This window comes from Oryctolagus cuniculus, chromosome 3 (assembly GCF_051225735.1).
Source record: "Oryctolagus cuniculus isolate XC-2025 breed Fujian yellow rabbit chromosome 3, ASM5122573v1, whole genome shotgun sequence".
NCBI lineage: Eukaryota > Metazoa > Chordata > Mammalia > Lagomorpha > Leporidae > Oryctolagus > Oryctolagus cuniculus.
The window spans coordinates 128,451,995-128,464,774 of record NC_142869.1 but is presented as its reverse complement, the minus strand read 5'-3'; the positions used below and the strand labels follow the sequence as shown (position 1 = coordinate 128,464,774).

The following is a 12,780-nucleotide window of genomic DNA, read 5'->3' as shown; positions in this document are numbered from 1 at the left end:
AATTACAAGACCAAATAATTTTTAGAAGATAGTATTGGTGATAAATATATTTTTTACAAGATGTATTCTATAATTAGATATGTCTTACTATTTATAGACTCTAGGATACTAAGGACAAATAACCAAAAATCTTCATTTCACTTTAATAAACGCCCCCAACCTCATTTACTCCCTCGTCCAACCCCAATTGTCATTTATGTAATGAATCAAAGAAGAAGCATTCTGACAGTATCTCCATAGCATCTTCCCCTGCATCACTATTAACAAGCTTGTCTGAATTTAAGTAGAACACAGCAGCAATGTGACCACCCCTCTTCTTGCCTATCACCCACATAACACAGCTTTCCTTAGACAATCCACCCCTAATTTAATGTTCAGCCCGCCTGTTTTCATTCATCCACTTATAAAAATAGACAAAACTCTCCAGCAAGTTGATATGAAGAAAGAAAAGAATATTTACAAGCATACAATGAAAATGCCATTAAAAAGGTACTTCACTGGCAAACAATCAGAATTAAATCTGTATTAAGGTGAGAGCAGAGGCTGTCACCAGATATTCCAGTCAGGTCTTTGTTTAAAAAGCAACACGCAAATACAGTAATTTATGTTTTAAAAAATCTACTACTTAAAATTCATTGGTGACATCCTCCTATTTATAATCGAGTGTTTGGAATATTGGTAAATCTAGAATCCAATCACATGAGGTCAGTGGCTTACAGCATTTACTCTCTGCTCCCAGTCATGCTTGTCATCAGATAAGATTTCCCTAATTTTGTTTATGGATTCCTCAAGGTCTCGGCTGGAATAAATCTGTAAGCAAAATTAAATTACAATTTCTATTAGAAAATGTGCAGAATAAACAAAGATTATTTCTTAATTACATGGAGTCAAGGACATCTAGTAAGTACAGTAAAAGGAAATGTTTTCACCTTTAATACCTATGAGAAAACGTCTAAACAGGTTTGTGAGAATGAGCTTCTTTCCTGTTGTGAATACAAACTTACTAGAGGTGCTGCTGAGTGGGGAAAACCTTGCCTTAAACATAGTCCTGCTATAGATTGAATAAGATGATTTCATGTGCAGAAGAGAAACCTACTGTGAAACAGTCTACAATGCCTAAGTTACTTATGACTCTGTATTATTTATTACATCACACTACAAACATAATGTGGAGCACCTTCCAATCTACTTTCTCACTTATCCCCAGTCTTATAAGACATGTAGGGTATAATCAATCAAAAAAATGCATGCTGGGAAGGTCAAGTCCTTAAAGATGAACTTGGGCCAGGGCCGGCACCGTGGTGCACTAGGTTAATCCTTTGCCTACGGTGCCAGCATCCTATCTGGGTGCCGGTTCTAGTCCCGGCTGCTCCTCTTCCAGCTCAGCTCTCTGCTGTGGCTTGGGAAAGCAGTGGAGGATGTCTCAGGTGCTTGGGCCCCTGCACCCACATGGGAGACCAGGAAGAAGCACCTGGCTCCTGGCTTCGGATCAGCGCAGCTCTGGCCATTGCAGCCATTTGGGGAGTGAACCAACAGAAGGAAGACCTTTCGGTCTCTCTCTCTCACTGTCTGCCACTCTACCTGTCAAATAAATAAATAAAATCTTAAAAAAAAAAAAAAAAAAAGATGAACTTGAGCCAAGAATGCCTGTCATCTGATCTACACACATGGCAACCATGGTGGCAAGGATAACTGTCTTATCACTGTGAATGCAACAGGTACATGGAGCACAGACAGCCAATGGAGGAAGAAAAAAAGTATCAGCCCTCATTTGCAACAGGAAATCTGAGGAGGGGCAGTGTTGTGGCACAGCAGGTAAAGCCACAGCCTGCAACACCAGTTTTCCATGTGGGCGCCAGTTTGTTTGCTAGCTGTGTCACTTTTGATCCAGCTCCCTGCTAATGGCCTGGGAAAAGCAGTGGAAGATTACAAGTGTTTGGGTCTCTGTCACCCACATGGGAGACCCAGATGAATCCCCTGGTTCCTGGCTTCAGCTTGGCTCAGCCCTGGCTGATGCAGCATCTGGGGAGTGAACCAGAGAATGGGAAATCTCTCTTTCTCTCTCTGTCTCTATCCCTCTGTAACTGACTTTCAAATAAATAATAAAGGGGGGGGGGGAACTTGAGGAACAAAGCTGCCAAAAATGTATGACTGGGGGCAGGCACTGGTGTACACTAGGTGAAGCCATCACTTGGGAGATCTGCATCCCATATCAGAATGCTGGTTCAAGTTCCAGCTATTCTGCTTCTGATCCACCTTTCTGCTAGTGTGCCTTGGAAAGGCAGCAGATGATGGTCCAAGTGCTCAGGCCCCTGTTACAGTCACGAGAGACCTGGACAGAGTTCCAGGCTCTTGGCTTTGCTCTGGCCCAGCCATGGCTGTTGTGGGCATATGGGGAGTTTCAAATAAACAAATATGAATTCATTTTAAAATATTATGAAAAAAAGTATGACATTTTCCCAACTTTTATAAATAATATTTGCTTTATTTTAAGTACGTAAGTGAGACATCAAAGATAGTATGACCTGAGCTTTTACTAAAGTACTTTCTAAAGTTTTTCAGACAAAATCCTTCAAATTTATGATTTTTTCTAACAAAAACCCCAAATAAGCAAGCTTCTTTCTTTCCCCACTTAACCTAATCATATATTTCTCTTTTAGGTGATCTGCCCTGTAAACTAAAGCAATCAACTTCTTTCTTCTTCTCACTGAAAGATCACCTTCCACCTTGACTTTTGCTCAGTTATAAAACTATCCGGCATTTTCCACTCTGCACTTCAGCTCTCATGTGGACTTGATAGTTAAAATTACCTGACCTGGGACAGAACTCTACAAGGGGCTGATCTGAAAAGGGAAAATGAAAACTAATTCTATCCTTCTTGTTAATTCTTGCTCACCTGCACAACAGGTACATCATCAAATGCTTTAATAAAGTCCTCTTCATCAACAGCACCTGCACCTTCTTTTGCAGCTGTAAAAATACAAATTTTTAAAATGTAGATAATGGTTATAACATACACTGTAGAAATCTGAATGCACATAAACAAAATTACAGTTTGGAAGATTCAGAAATCTTTTTTAAAAAGATTTTATATAAATTTAGAGTACTGTGGAACAGACAAACATTATAAGATGAAGCACATGGATGGGCACCGTGGTGCTGCAGGTTAAGCTGCTGCTTGGGAAACCTGCATCCCATATCAGAGTGGCTAGGATGGAGTCCTGCCTCCACTTTGGATCAAACTTCCACTAATGTGCATCCTGGAAAGCAGCAGATGATGGCTCAGTACATGGGTCCCTGGCAAGTTCCTGGCTTCAGCCTCAGCCAGCCCTAACTCTTGAGAGCATTTGGACAGTGAATCAGTAGATGGAAGATCCTTGACTCTCTATCACTCTACCTTTCAAATAAATATAAATTAATGAAAACTAAAAAAAGATGATGAAGCACAGCAACTCTACAACACCATATAAACCATAAATAGCATAAGGCCACTTAAAGAGACTACTTGTTTAATCAGAGACAGTCTGGGTTTAAAGGATTTAGATAATGTATACTGTATTAATGTATAAACCTTTTGAAAGGTTCCTAATAAACAGAAAATTTTAATTCTTCAGGAAATACATTAATTATTATTATGAGATATCCAGCATAATAAATTTGAAGTAATTAAATAAATTCTAAAAGGATTTAAATTTCATTTCAACTTCATGTTAGTCTTAAAACATTTCATTTCCTTGAACTCATGATAATGATGTCAATTTTTCAGATAAGCATCAGTTTAAGTGTCTCCTAATGCTGTTCTAAGATGTATGCTTAAAAGTTAACTGTTGGGGCTGGTGCCGTGGTGCAGTGGGTTAAGCTGCCACCTGTAATGCCAGCATCCCATATTAGCACTTGTTCGAGTCCTGGTTGGTCCAGCTCCCTGCTAATGTACCTGGGAAAGCAGCAGAGATGGTCCAAATACTTGGGCCCCTGCCACCTGCCTGGGAAACCCAGATGGAGTTCCAGGCTCCTGGTTTCAGCATGGCCCAGCCCTAGTTATGGCAGCCATTTGGAGATGGAAGATCTCTCTGTGTCTCCTTCACTTTCTCTGTAAAAGGTTAACTGATGTCATTAGGGGAAAGCTATTTTCTTTTTGTTAATATCAACTCCATTCCACATGTGAAAATCAGGTAATGCTATATTATTTTTTTTAATGTAACATTTTCAGAATTGGTGTCTCTGATCTTCCTCATAACCTCCACTAGTGATTTAACTGACCACACTTTCAGAAAGTTTTCTCATTTATTTGCTTTCACTTCACTTGAAAGGCCAGTAGGGGCAAGAAGGGGAGGTCTTCCATCTACTGGTTCACTTCCCAAATGCCTGTAACAGCCAGAGCTGGGCCAGGCCAAAGCCAGGAGCCTGGAACTCAATCCAGGTCTCCCCTAGATAGCAAGAACCCTAGTATCTGAGTCATTACCTACTGTGTCCCAGCATGTACATTAGCAGAAAACTGGATCAGAAGTGGAGCTAGAACTTGAACCAGGCACTCCTACATGTGATAAAGGTGGAGCCAAACATCCGCCCTGAAGGCTTTCCCAAGGACTTCTTACCAGATACGCAATAGGTGTTTGGGGTCCAGATGGGCCACTTAGAAAAAGCCTTCACAGACGACTTAGGTGGTGATACATATATCTTACCACTCCAGGGGGAGATCACTCACACTAGTTGACAAGCCAACATCAACAAACAGTGGCCACAGACTGTGAGGTAGTGCTGGTCTGCTTCAGCACAAGGAATGGTGCCCACTGAGCAGACAGGTCCTGAGGGGACCACGCACCAAGGACAACTTAACCAGAAAATTCATGATTATGGTATTAACCAAATGGGAAGAGGATGAAAGTAGGACCGCCTTCTTGACATAATGGACCCAGTGGGGCTTCTGGCAGAGGTGTGGGGTTGTGATGGGAAGAAAAAGTGTTCTGATCACAGAAATGCTTGAAGCAAGTTTTGTGGAACTAATATCATCCAAAACAGATCAAAAAGAAAGATTATAAAGACTGTCCAACCATGGAAAGGAACAAAGTACTGACACATGCTACAGGACAAATGAAACAGTGAAAAAAATATTCCCCCATCAAGGTTGCATGTACCAATGCCATCTCACTAGTCCAAATGATCAATTTCTGTTCACAATTGATCACACTGATAGGTCTAAGAGTCAAAGGGATCACACAAACAAGACTAGTGTCTGCTAATACTAACTGATAGAATTAAGAAGGAGAGAACTATCCAACATGAGAAGCGGGATACACAGCAGACCCATAGAATGGCAGATGTCCTAAACAGCACTCTGGCCTCAGAATCAGCCCTTAAGGCATTCGGATCTGGCTCAAGAGCCCATGAGAGTATTTTAGGCATGGAAAGCCAAGACACTCTGGAAAAAAAAAAAAAAAAAAAAAAAAAAAAAAAACTAAATGAAAGATGTCTGTGAGTGAGATCCCAGTGGAAAGAATGGGCCATCAAAGAAGGAGGTACCTTTCTCTGAAGGGAGGAGAGAACTTCCACTTTGACTATGACCCTGTCGGAATAAGATCGAAGTCGGTGAACTCAAAAGGCTTCCATAGCCTTGGCAACTCATGACTAGAGCCAAGGGAGACTACTGACGCCATAAACAAGAGTGTCAAATTGTTAAGTCAACAACAGGAGTCACTGTGTACTTACTCCTCATGTGGGATCTGTCCTTAATGTGTTGTCCAATGTGAAGTAATGCTATAACTAGTACTGAAACAGTATTTTATACTTTGTGTTTCTGTGTGGGTGCAAACTGATGAAATCTTTACTTAATATATACTAAATCGATCTTCTGTATATAAAGATAATTGAAAATGAATCTTGATGTGAATGGAATGGGAGAGGGAGCAGGAGATGGGAGGGGTGCGAATGGGAGGGAAGTTATAGGGGAGGAAAGCCATTGTAATCCATAAACTGTACTTTGGAAATCTATATTTACTAAATAAAAGTTTAAAAAATGGCTAATTTTGTATTATAAGAATTTTTAAACTCAATAGCAAAAAAAACTTTAATGCACCAAAAAAATAGCATAAAGAACTAAGGAAAATAATAACAAACACAAGAAATAGAGCAACACTTCCCCTTCTGCTATCCTTGATATGAAGGTGACATTACTCCCTGCCCTTGGGCACAGCTCCTCCACCACAAAGATGCTGACATGGAGGAGGCAAGGGGACACATGATATCTGCTAACCTGGTCAAGATATCACCTGCCTAGGGCCAGTTCCAAATCCAGCCAAGACCACCCAGAAACAGCATCTGATCTGACTCTAATCTTCTTCCAATTTTAAATAGCTCATCAAGCTTTGACATTTGGGGCTCAAGGTCCAGGACCTCCCACTTCCTGACCCCCACCGATACTAGTTTAAAAGTCCAATGTTATCAGTTAGCATAGTTCTAGAACCAGAGGTTAAAAAGTAGGAAATATGCATGTCAGTGTAAAGCTCAACAGCAAAACAAGAATCCTGTACAATCACAAGTTAAGCTGTCCAGACGGGGTGGGACAGGAGGGATTTATGGAAGAAATCCTTGTAAATCAATTTTCAAAGCTTCAGAGAACTAACCTCTTACCATCTATTTAACCCAACATCCATACTGGTCTCACAAGAAAAATACTATTTGTAAGAAAAAACATATTTTAAAGACAGAAGTACAATGTGACTTCAGGATGTTGTCTTAATAAACAGCCTCAAAAAGCCCTATGACAGTTCCAAGCATCGCTGGATCCAGGCAATCAAATAGTTCCATTGGGGTATGCTTGTTCTGTATCTCAGAGCTATTCTTTCCACTGTGTAGCTCCATTCTACTACAGCCTCTGCTTTACCGAAAGGCAGCAAAGTTAACACAGCAGCTCAGACGTACACCCTGGTTTATCAGCAGATGCAGTACCAACACAATTAAAGAAAAGCAGGCAGGAATGCGCTACACATGGGGCTTGCATTACTTCTGAGGGACACCACAGGCAAGCACCACAGGGCCTGGTCTCACTCACCTGATGACTTGGATCCCAGGGTGGATGACCCCAGCCTGCGGGTGGGACCCATCCCAACGTTTCTCCGGGAGCTTGGTGGAGCCTTGGACGATGTAGAACTGGCAGAGGAAGGCCTGTTGCCATCCACAGAATCTTCATCATCAAAGTTCTTATCTGAACAGTAAGCACATAAATCAGTGTTAAAAACGATCCATTTGTCAGCTGAACATAAAATATCAGCTGGCCTTACAGATCACTTGGATGTCCTCCCACTCCAATGTGGGAAAACAGAAAATATAAAAAAGAGAACCATCTCTCATAAAACCACCACTCAAAATCAGTCACTTCACTATTTTGGACTATCTCTGACCATTTTTTATAGTGCATTTCAATATAACAGCTGAGATGAGAATACATATATATATAATTAGGAACACTATTTACTTTAAATGCCAACTTTTCCTTTATGATGATATATTTGTCATAAACACCATTTTAATAGTAAGATAGTATTTTTGAATTGGAAAATGCAACAGCAGAAACACTCTTACTAGACATAGTACCCTACCATTAGAAATAATAGTACAACAAAAATGCTTCCAAATGCATTTCTGTCTGAATTTTAAGATGAAAAAAAAAATCTAGTAGCAATATTACCAGGCCAAAGAGCATGAAAGTGCTCAATGTATGTGGCCAAACTTATTTTCAGAAAAATCATATAAAGGTATATTTTCCCTCCCAGGAGTTCAAAGGAATGCCCAGCCTGTCACAACTTGCCATCACTGAATATTATCGTCTTTAAATTGTAATCAATGTCAGAGGTGGAAAAAATGCTTCTTGTCACATGTTTCTTTCAGCAAAGTTGAATTATTTTTATAAGTTTGTTAACTTTTAAGTTTTTTAAATAGCAGTGAATCCAACCAGTATTCTGCAAGGTATACTGAAAATTAAAGAAGGAAAAAGATTTGTGGGTTGGTAAAAATCAACATATTTATAAGGGGACAGCATTATGGCATTCAAATTGGTGACCTAACTGCTAAGCCAAATGCCCACCCTGAAAATAAGCTTGTACCATTATATAATTTTTTTAGATTTTCACATACAACATGTTGTACAGAAAATTATCTTTACGAAGGTTATGTTCCCCACTGAGCCCAAGGAAATAACTAACTTGTATCTTTAGCCAAACTGCACAGGCTGCCACTTGTGGGCCATGTCTCTCGGTAGACCATCTGGATAGAAACCTACTATAAGCTAATCGGAGCCAGCAATACCCAGCCACCAGCACCTCTACTCCATCTCTGCTTTTCCAGCACCAGATAAAGACAATTCAAAATGACTCATGAATTTTCTACAGAGGGATACTGTAATTTTTATCCAACTTCCAAGAACCCTACTCCTGGCGACTTGGTTTAATAGACACAGAAAAGGGGGAAATAGCAGCAAAAAAGCACGCCACAAAGCACTACTGATGCAAAAGAGATTCTAAAACACGAAGACAGAATTCTTGGAGAAAAAAAGAACCAGAACGGGCAGAGTACAAACACAGTTACCCACTGACTTTAAAGCAAACCAGACTTCTTTTTTTTGATTTTTAATTAATTTTATTTATTTGAAAAGCAGAGTTACAGAGAGGCAGAGGCAGAGAGAGGTCTTCCATCTGCTGGTTCACTCCCCAAATGGCCACAATGGCCACAGAGGGGCTGATCTGAAGCCAGGAGCTTCTTCTGGGTCTCCCACATGGGTTCAGGGGCCAAAGGACCTGGCCCATATTCTTCTTCTTTTTTTTTTTTTTTTTCAGATTTATTTATTTGCAAGTCAGAGTTACACACAGAGAGGAGGAGAGACAGAGAGAGAGAGAGAGAGGTCTTCCATCGGCTAGTTCACTCCCCAATTGGCCACAACGGCTGGAGCTGTACCAATCTGAAGCCAGGAGCCAGGAGCTTCTTCCAGGTCTCCCACGTGGGTGCAGAGGCCCAAGGACTTGGGCCATCTTCTAACTGCTTTCCCAGGCCATAGCAGAGAGCTGGATCAGATGTGGAGCAGCCAGGTCTCGAACTGGCGCCCACATGGGATGCCAGCACTGCAGGCAGCAGCTTTTAGCTGCTACGCCATAGCACCAGCCCCCAAACCAGACTTCTAGAACTGAACATGTCTACATTGTGCTCCAGATGCTGTAGCGAGGCTGGAAAATGGCCTGGGCAGACCCTGCATGGTCAGATTCACCCCTTCAGCAGCCTCCACTGACCCAAATACCCAATTCCCTGGAGAAGCCTTAGCAGAGCCCCAGTGGCTCAGAACCAAACTTTAGCCAAACTGGGCAGAGTACAATAAAAAAAAAAACAATAAGCCACAACAGATGCTATGGGTCAAAAATCCTAGAAAGACCACTGTACACAACTGTGACTATGGGTTAGGGTATAGGGGTGGCAGACCTAAGTCAAAAGACTCAGGTCTGGTGTCTGGAACTTGGAATTACAAGCTTTGGGTCATTAAGTCTGTTTGGAAAATGTTAATACTCACCTATTGAGGACCAACAAACATCACAGAAACTAAGAAAGGTCTGCTTATTGCCCATCTTCTGTGGGAGCTGGGACCTAGCCCGCAACCTGTTTTTTCCCTGTTCCTTAGGTAGGCTGTGTCTGGTGGGAGACCACTGAAAGGAGTGCCTCCTTTCCTACAGCAAACGCAACTATCTTTCTGCTTCGCTGCACCAGGGTCATTTTGTGGAAGCCACTATTCCTGCCAGGCTTTCCAATTCACTCACCCCATTACTTTAACTTTCCTCCAAGGTTGTGGGAAACATGGCAGCCTCGTAACTAGAATACAGCAGCAATCCCGAAAGGAGGCTGCACAGGGAAAGGCTAACAAGCCCAAAGGCTAGCTGTACATCATAAATATCCATACATTTCTTCTTTTAGATCTTGCATAGTTGCAAGCACTTGCAAAGGCTGTTTCTGCTGTCTGCAAGTCATCTGTCTTGGTCTGACATACCACTCTGCAGTCCTGAAATTAGGAGTATACTGTTAGCTCCTCTCTGAGAGCCTGCCCATCTCTGTCCAGGAAGAGCTGACTGTGGCCTTCTTCGCCATTTATTCCATCTCACCCTGCAATCAGGTCTTCACAGGTCTGTTCTGTTTCTTGGACACCAGAGTACAATGCACTATGCATTCTTTTTGGTATTTCCAACACCTAGAACACAGCCTGGGGCAACGCAGGTATTCAATAATGAATATGGCAATCCACAGGAAGGAAAGCAAAATATATGAATGGAGGCAATCGTTTTTCACAGATTGTTTCTAGAAGTTTTTATTACTTTATAAAAATGTGTAAGGCTTCATTAGATGATAAAATCTAACAAGGCTATGAAAATAACAGGGCAAATTAAGAAAGTAGGACAATTATAACCCTAAATTTTTTTAAGCTTCCTGCTTCTCCTCCAAGACAGAAATATGTTTATTCTTTTTTTCTTGACAAACCATGAGGACAGCTTTAAAAAGTTCATGGGAAAATATAACTGAAAGATAATATGAATTTCTCATAATTTGATCTCTCTTCACATATGCCTACTTTAAGATTAAGTTGAAGTACTACTGAAGTACTTCAATATTAAAGTACTATTATAAATAATCAAAATTCCCCAAATTAAATTGTGAATAATTTACATACAGTTCTAGACTTTTTGCATTTATAAACATCAATTATATACACATGTACACAAAACTGCTTTGCCCACTACTAACATTTAGTAAATATTTTTCTATGTCAACATTGGTTTAATACATTTTTTTTTTTTTTTATTTTTGACAGGCAGAGTGGACAGAGAGAGAGACAGAGAGAGAAAGGTCTTCCTTTGCCGTTGGTTCACCCTCCAATGGCCGCCGCTGCAGCCGGCGCACCGCGCTGATCTGATGGCAGGAGCCAGGATCCAGGTGCTTTTCCTGGTCTCCCATGGGGTGCAGGGCCCAAGCACCTGGGCCATCCTCCACTGCACTCCCTGGCCATAGCAGAGAGCTGGCCTGGAAGAGGGGCAACCGGGACAGAATCCGGCGCCCCGACCGGGACTAGAACCCGGTGTGCCGGCGCCGCAAGGTGGAGGATTAGCCTATTGAGCCACGGCGCCGGCCCGGTTTAATACATTTTAAAGAGCACTCACACATGCTATATTAAACCAATCACCTACTGATGGGTAGTTCAATATTTCTAATTTCTCCCCTTCATAATATTACTGCATTTAGTCCATTTACCAGTAACAAGAATTAATACACGTGTAGCACCTAAGTGCATACTACACCTTGTATTTGGTTTTGTATCTTCTTATTAAATCCTTCCAACGATCCTAAGAATGAAGTACTATTATGAAACAATTTAGTATATCTACCTATGTGCCCAAAGTCACACAGCTAACAAGAAGGAAGAGGAAGCCAGGGTTCAACTCCATGTCTGTCCAACTCAAGAAACTATGCTCTCAATCATGACATCCAGTGACCTCCAACCAAAGAATAGTTCACAAAAGGTATCCACCACTATTGCACTGGGCTCTGTGCTAGGGCCTTTTGTATACCGTTTTGTTTAATTCTTATAACAGATATATGCTTGCTTAAAGAACCATCTAAAAGAAATTCTTAAGCATAGAATCATCAATATCTTTTAGGAATACACACAAAAATCTTCAACAAAATACTGGCAAACCACAATCAGCAATATATAAAAAGAATTATTATGGTCAAGTGTGATTTTCCCAGGAATAGAAGGCAGGTTTCATAAATAATAATCAATTAATTTAACATACATTAATAAAGACAAAAGCCACATGTTATCTAAACACAGTAAAAGTATTTAACAACATATAAAAATGTACTACAAATGGATTAAAAAAGAACTTCCTCAACAGAATACAGACCATCTATAAAAATAAAATATACATAATGGACAATACTCCTAATGGTGAAAGAATACATGCTTTCCTCCTACAACCCGGAACAAGACAAGATGTTCATTCATAACTTCAATTCAACATTACACTAAAGATTCCAGCCAGGGAAATCTATCAGAAAAAAGAAATTAGATAGGAAAAACTGAAACTACCTCCATTCAGATTACATGACCTTATATATGGAGAATTCTATAGAACTCACTAATAAATCAGAACCAATAAGCAAATTCAGTGAGTTGTAAGATACAAAATCAATATACAAAAATCAATTGTATTTTCTTTCTTTCCTTAATTTAATTTGAAACACACACACACACACACACACACACACACAATCTTCTATCTGCTAGTTTAATCCCCAAATGCCCACAACAGCCAAATCTGGGCCAGGCCAAAGACAGGAACTCTATTCAGGTCTTCCATATGGATGGCAGGGACTCAAATACCTGGGCTATCATCTGCTGCCTTCCCAGGAATATTATCAGGAAGTTGTATTAGAGGCAGAGTAGCCAGGACTCAAACAGGCACTCCAATATGGAATGCCAGCCCTGCAAGCAGAAATTTAACCTGCTAAGCCACAACACTGGCCCCATGAACAATCCAAAAGTGAAATTAAGAAAGCAATGCAGGGGCCGGCGCTGTGGCGCAGCAGGTTAATGCGCCCTGGCCTGGGCACCAGTTCGAGACACGGCTGTTCCACTTCCAATCCAGCTCTCTGCTATGGCCTGGGAAAGCAGTTAGAAGATGGCCCAAGTCCTTGGGCCCCTGCACCCACGTGGGAGACCAGGAAGAAGCTCCTGGCTCCTGGCTTCGGATC

The 12,780-nt window shown here is 41.0% G+C and overlaps 1 protein-coding gene across 50 annotated transcripts in view; it reads right to left on the bottom strand.

Moving 5' to 3' along the window:
* Positions 1–12,780, bottom strand: part of CLASP1 (cytoplasmic linker associated protein 1) — a 293,720-nt gene that overhangs the window by 112,338 nt on the left and 168,602 nt on the right. For all 50 annotated transcript variants that reach the window (XM_070071085.2, XM_089329376.1, XM_070071086.2 and 47 more), the window contains 3 exons: positions 7,049–7,201; positions 2,897–2,970; positions 718–810 (listed from right to left, as the gene is read on the bottom strand). In XM_070071085.2, the coding sequence (XP_069927186.1) occupies positions 718–810; positions 2,897–2,970; positions 7,049–7,201 (320 nt within the window). The remainder of the gene's footprint in view (positions 1–717; positions 811–2,896; positions 2,971–7,048; positions 7,202–12,780) is intronic.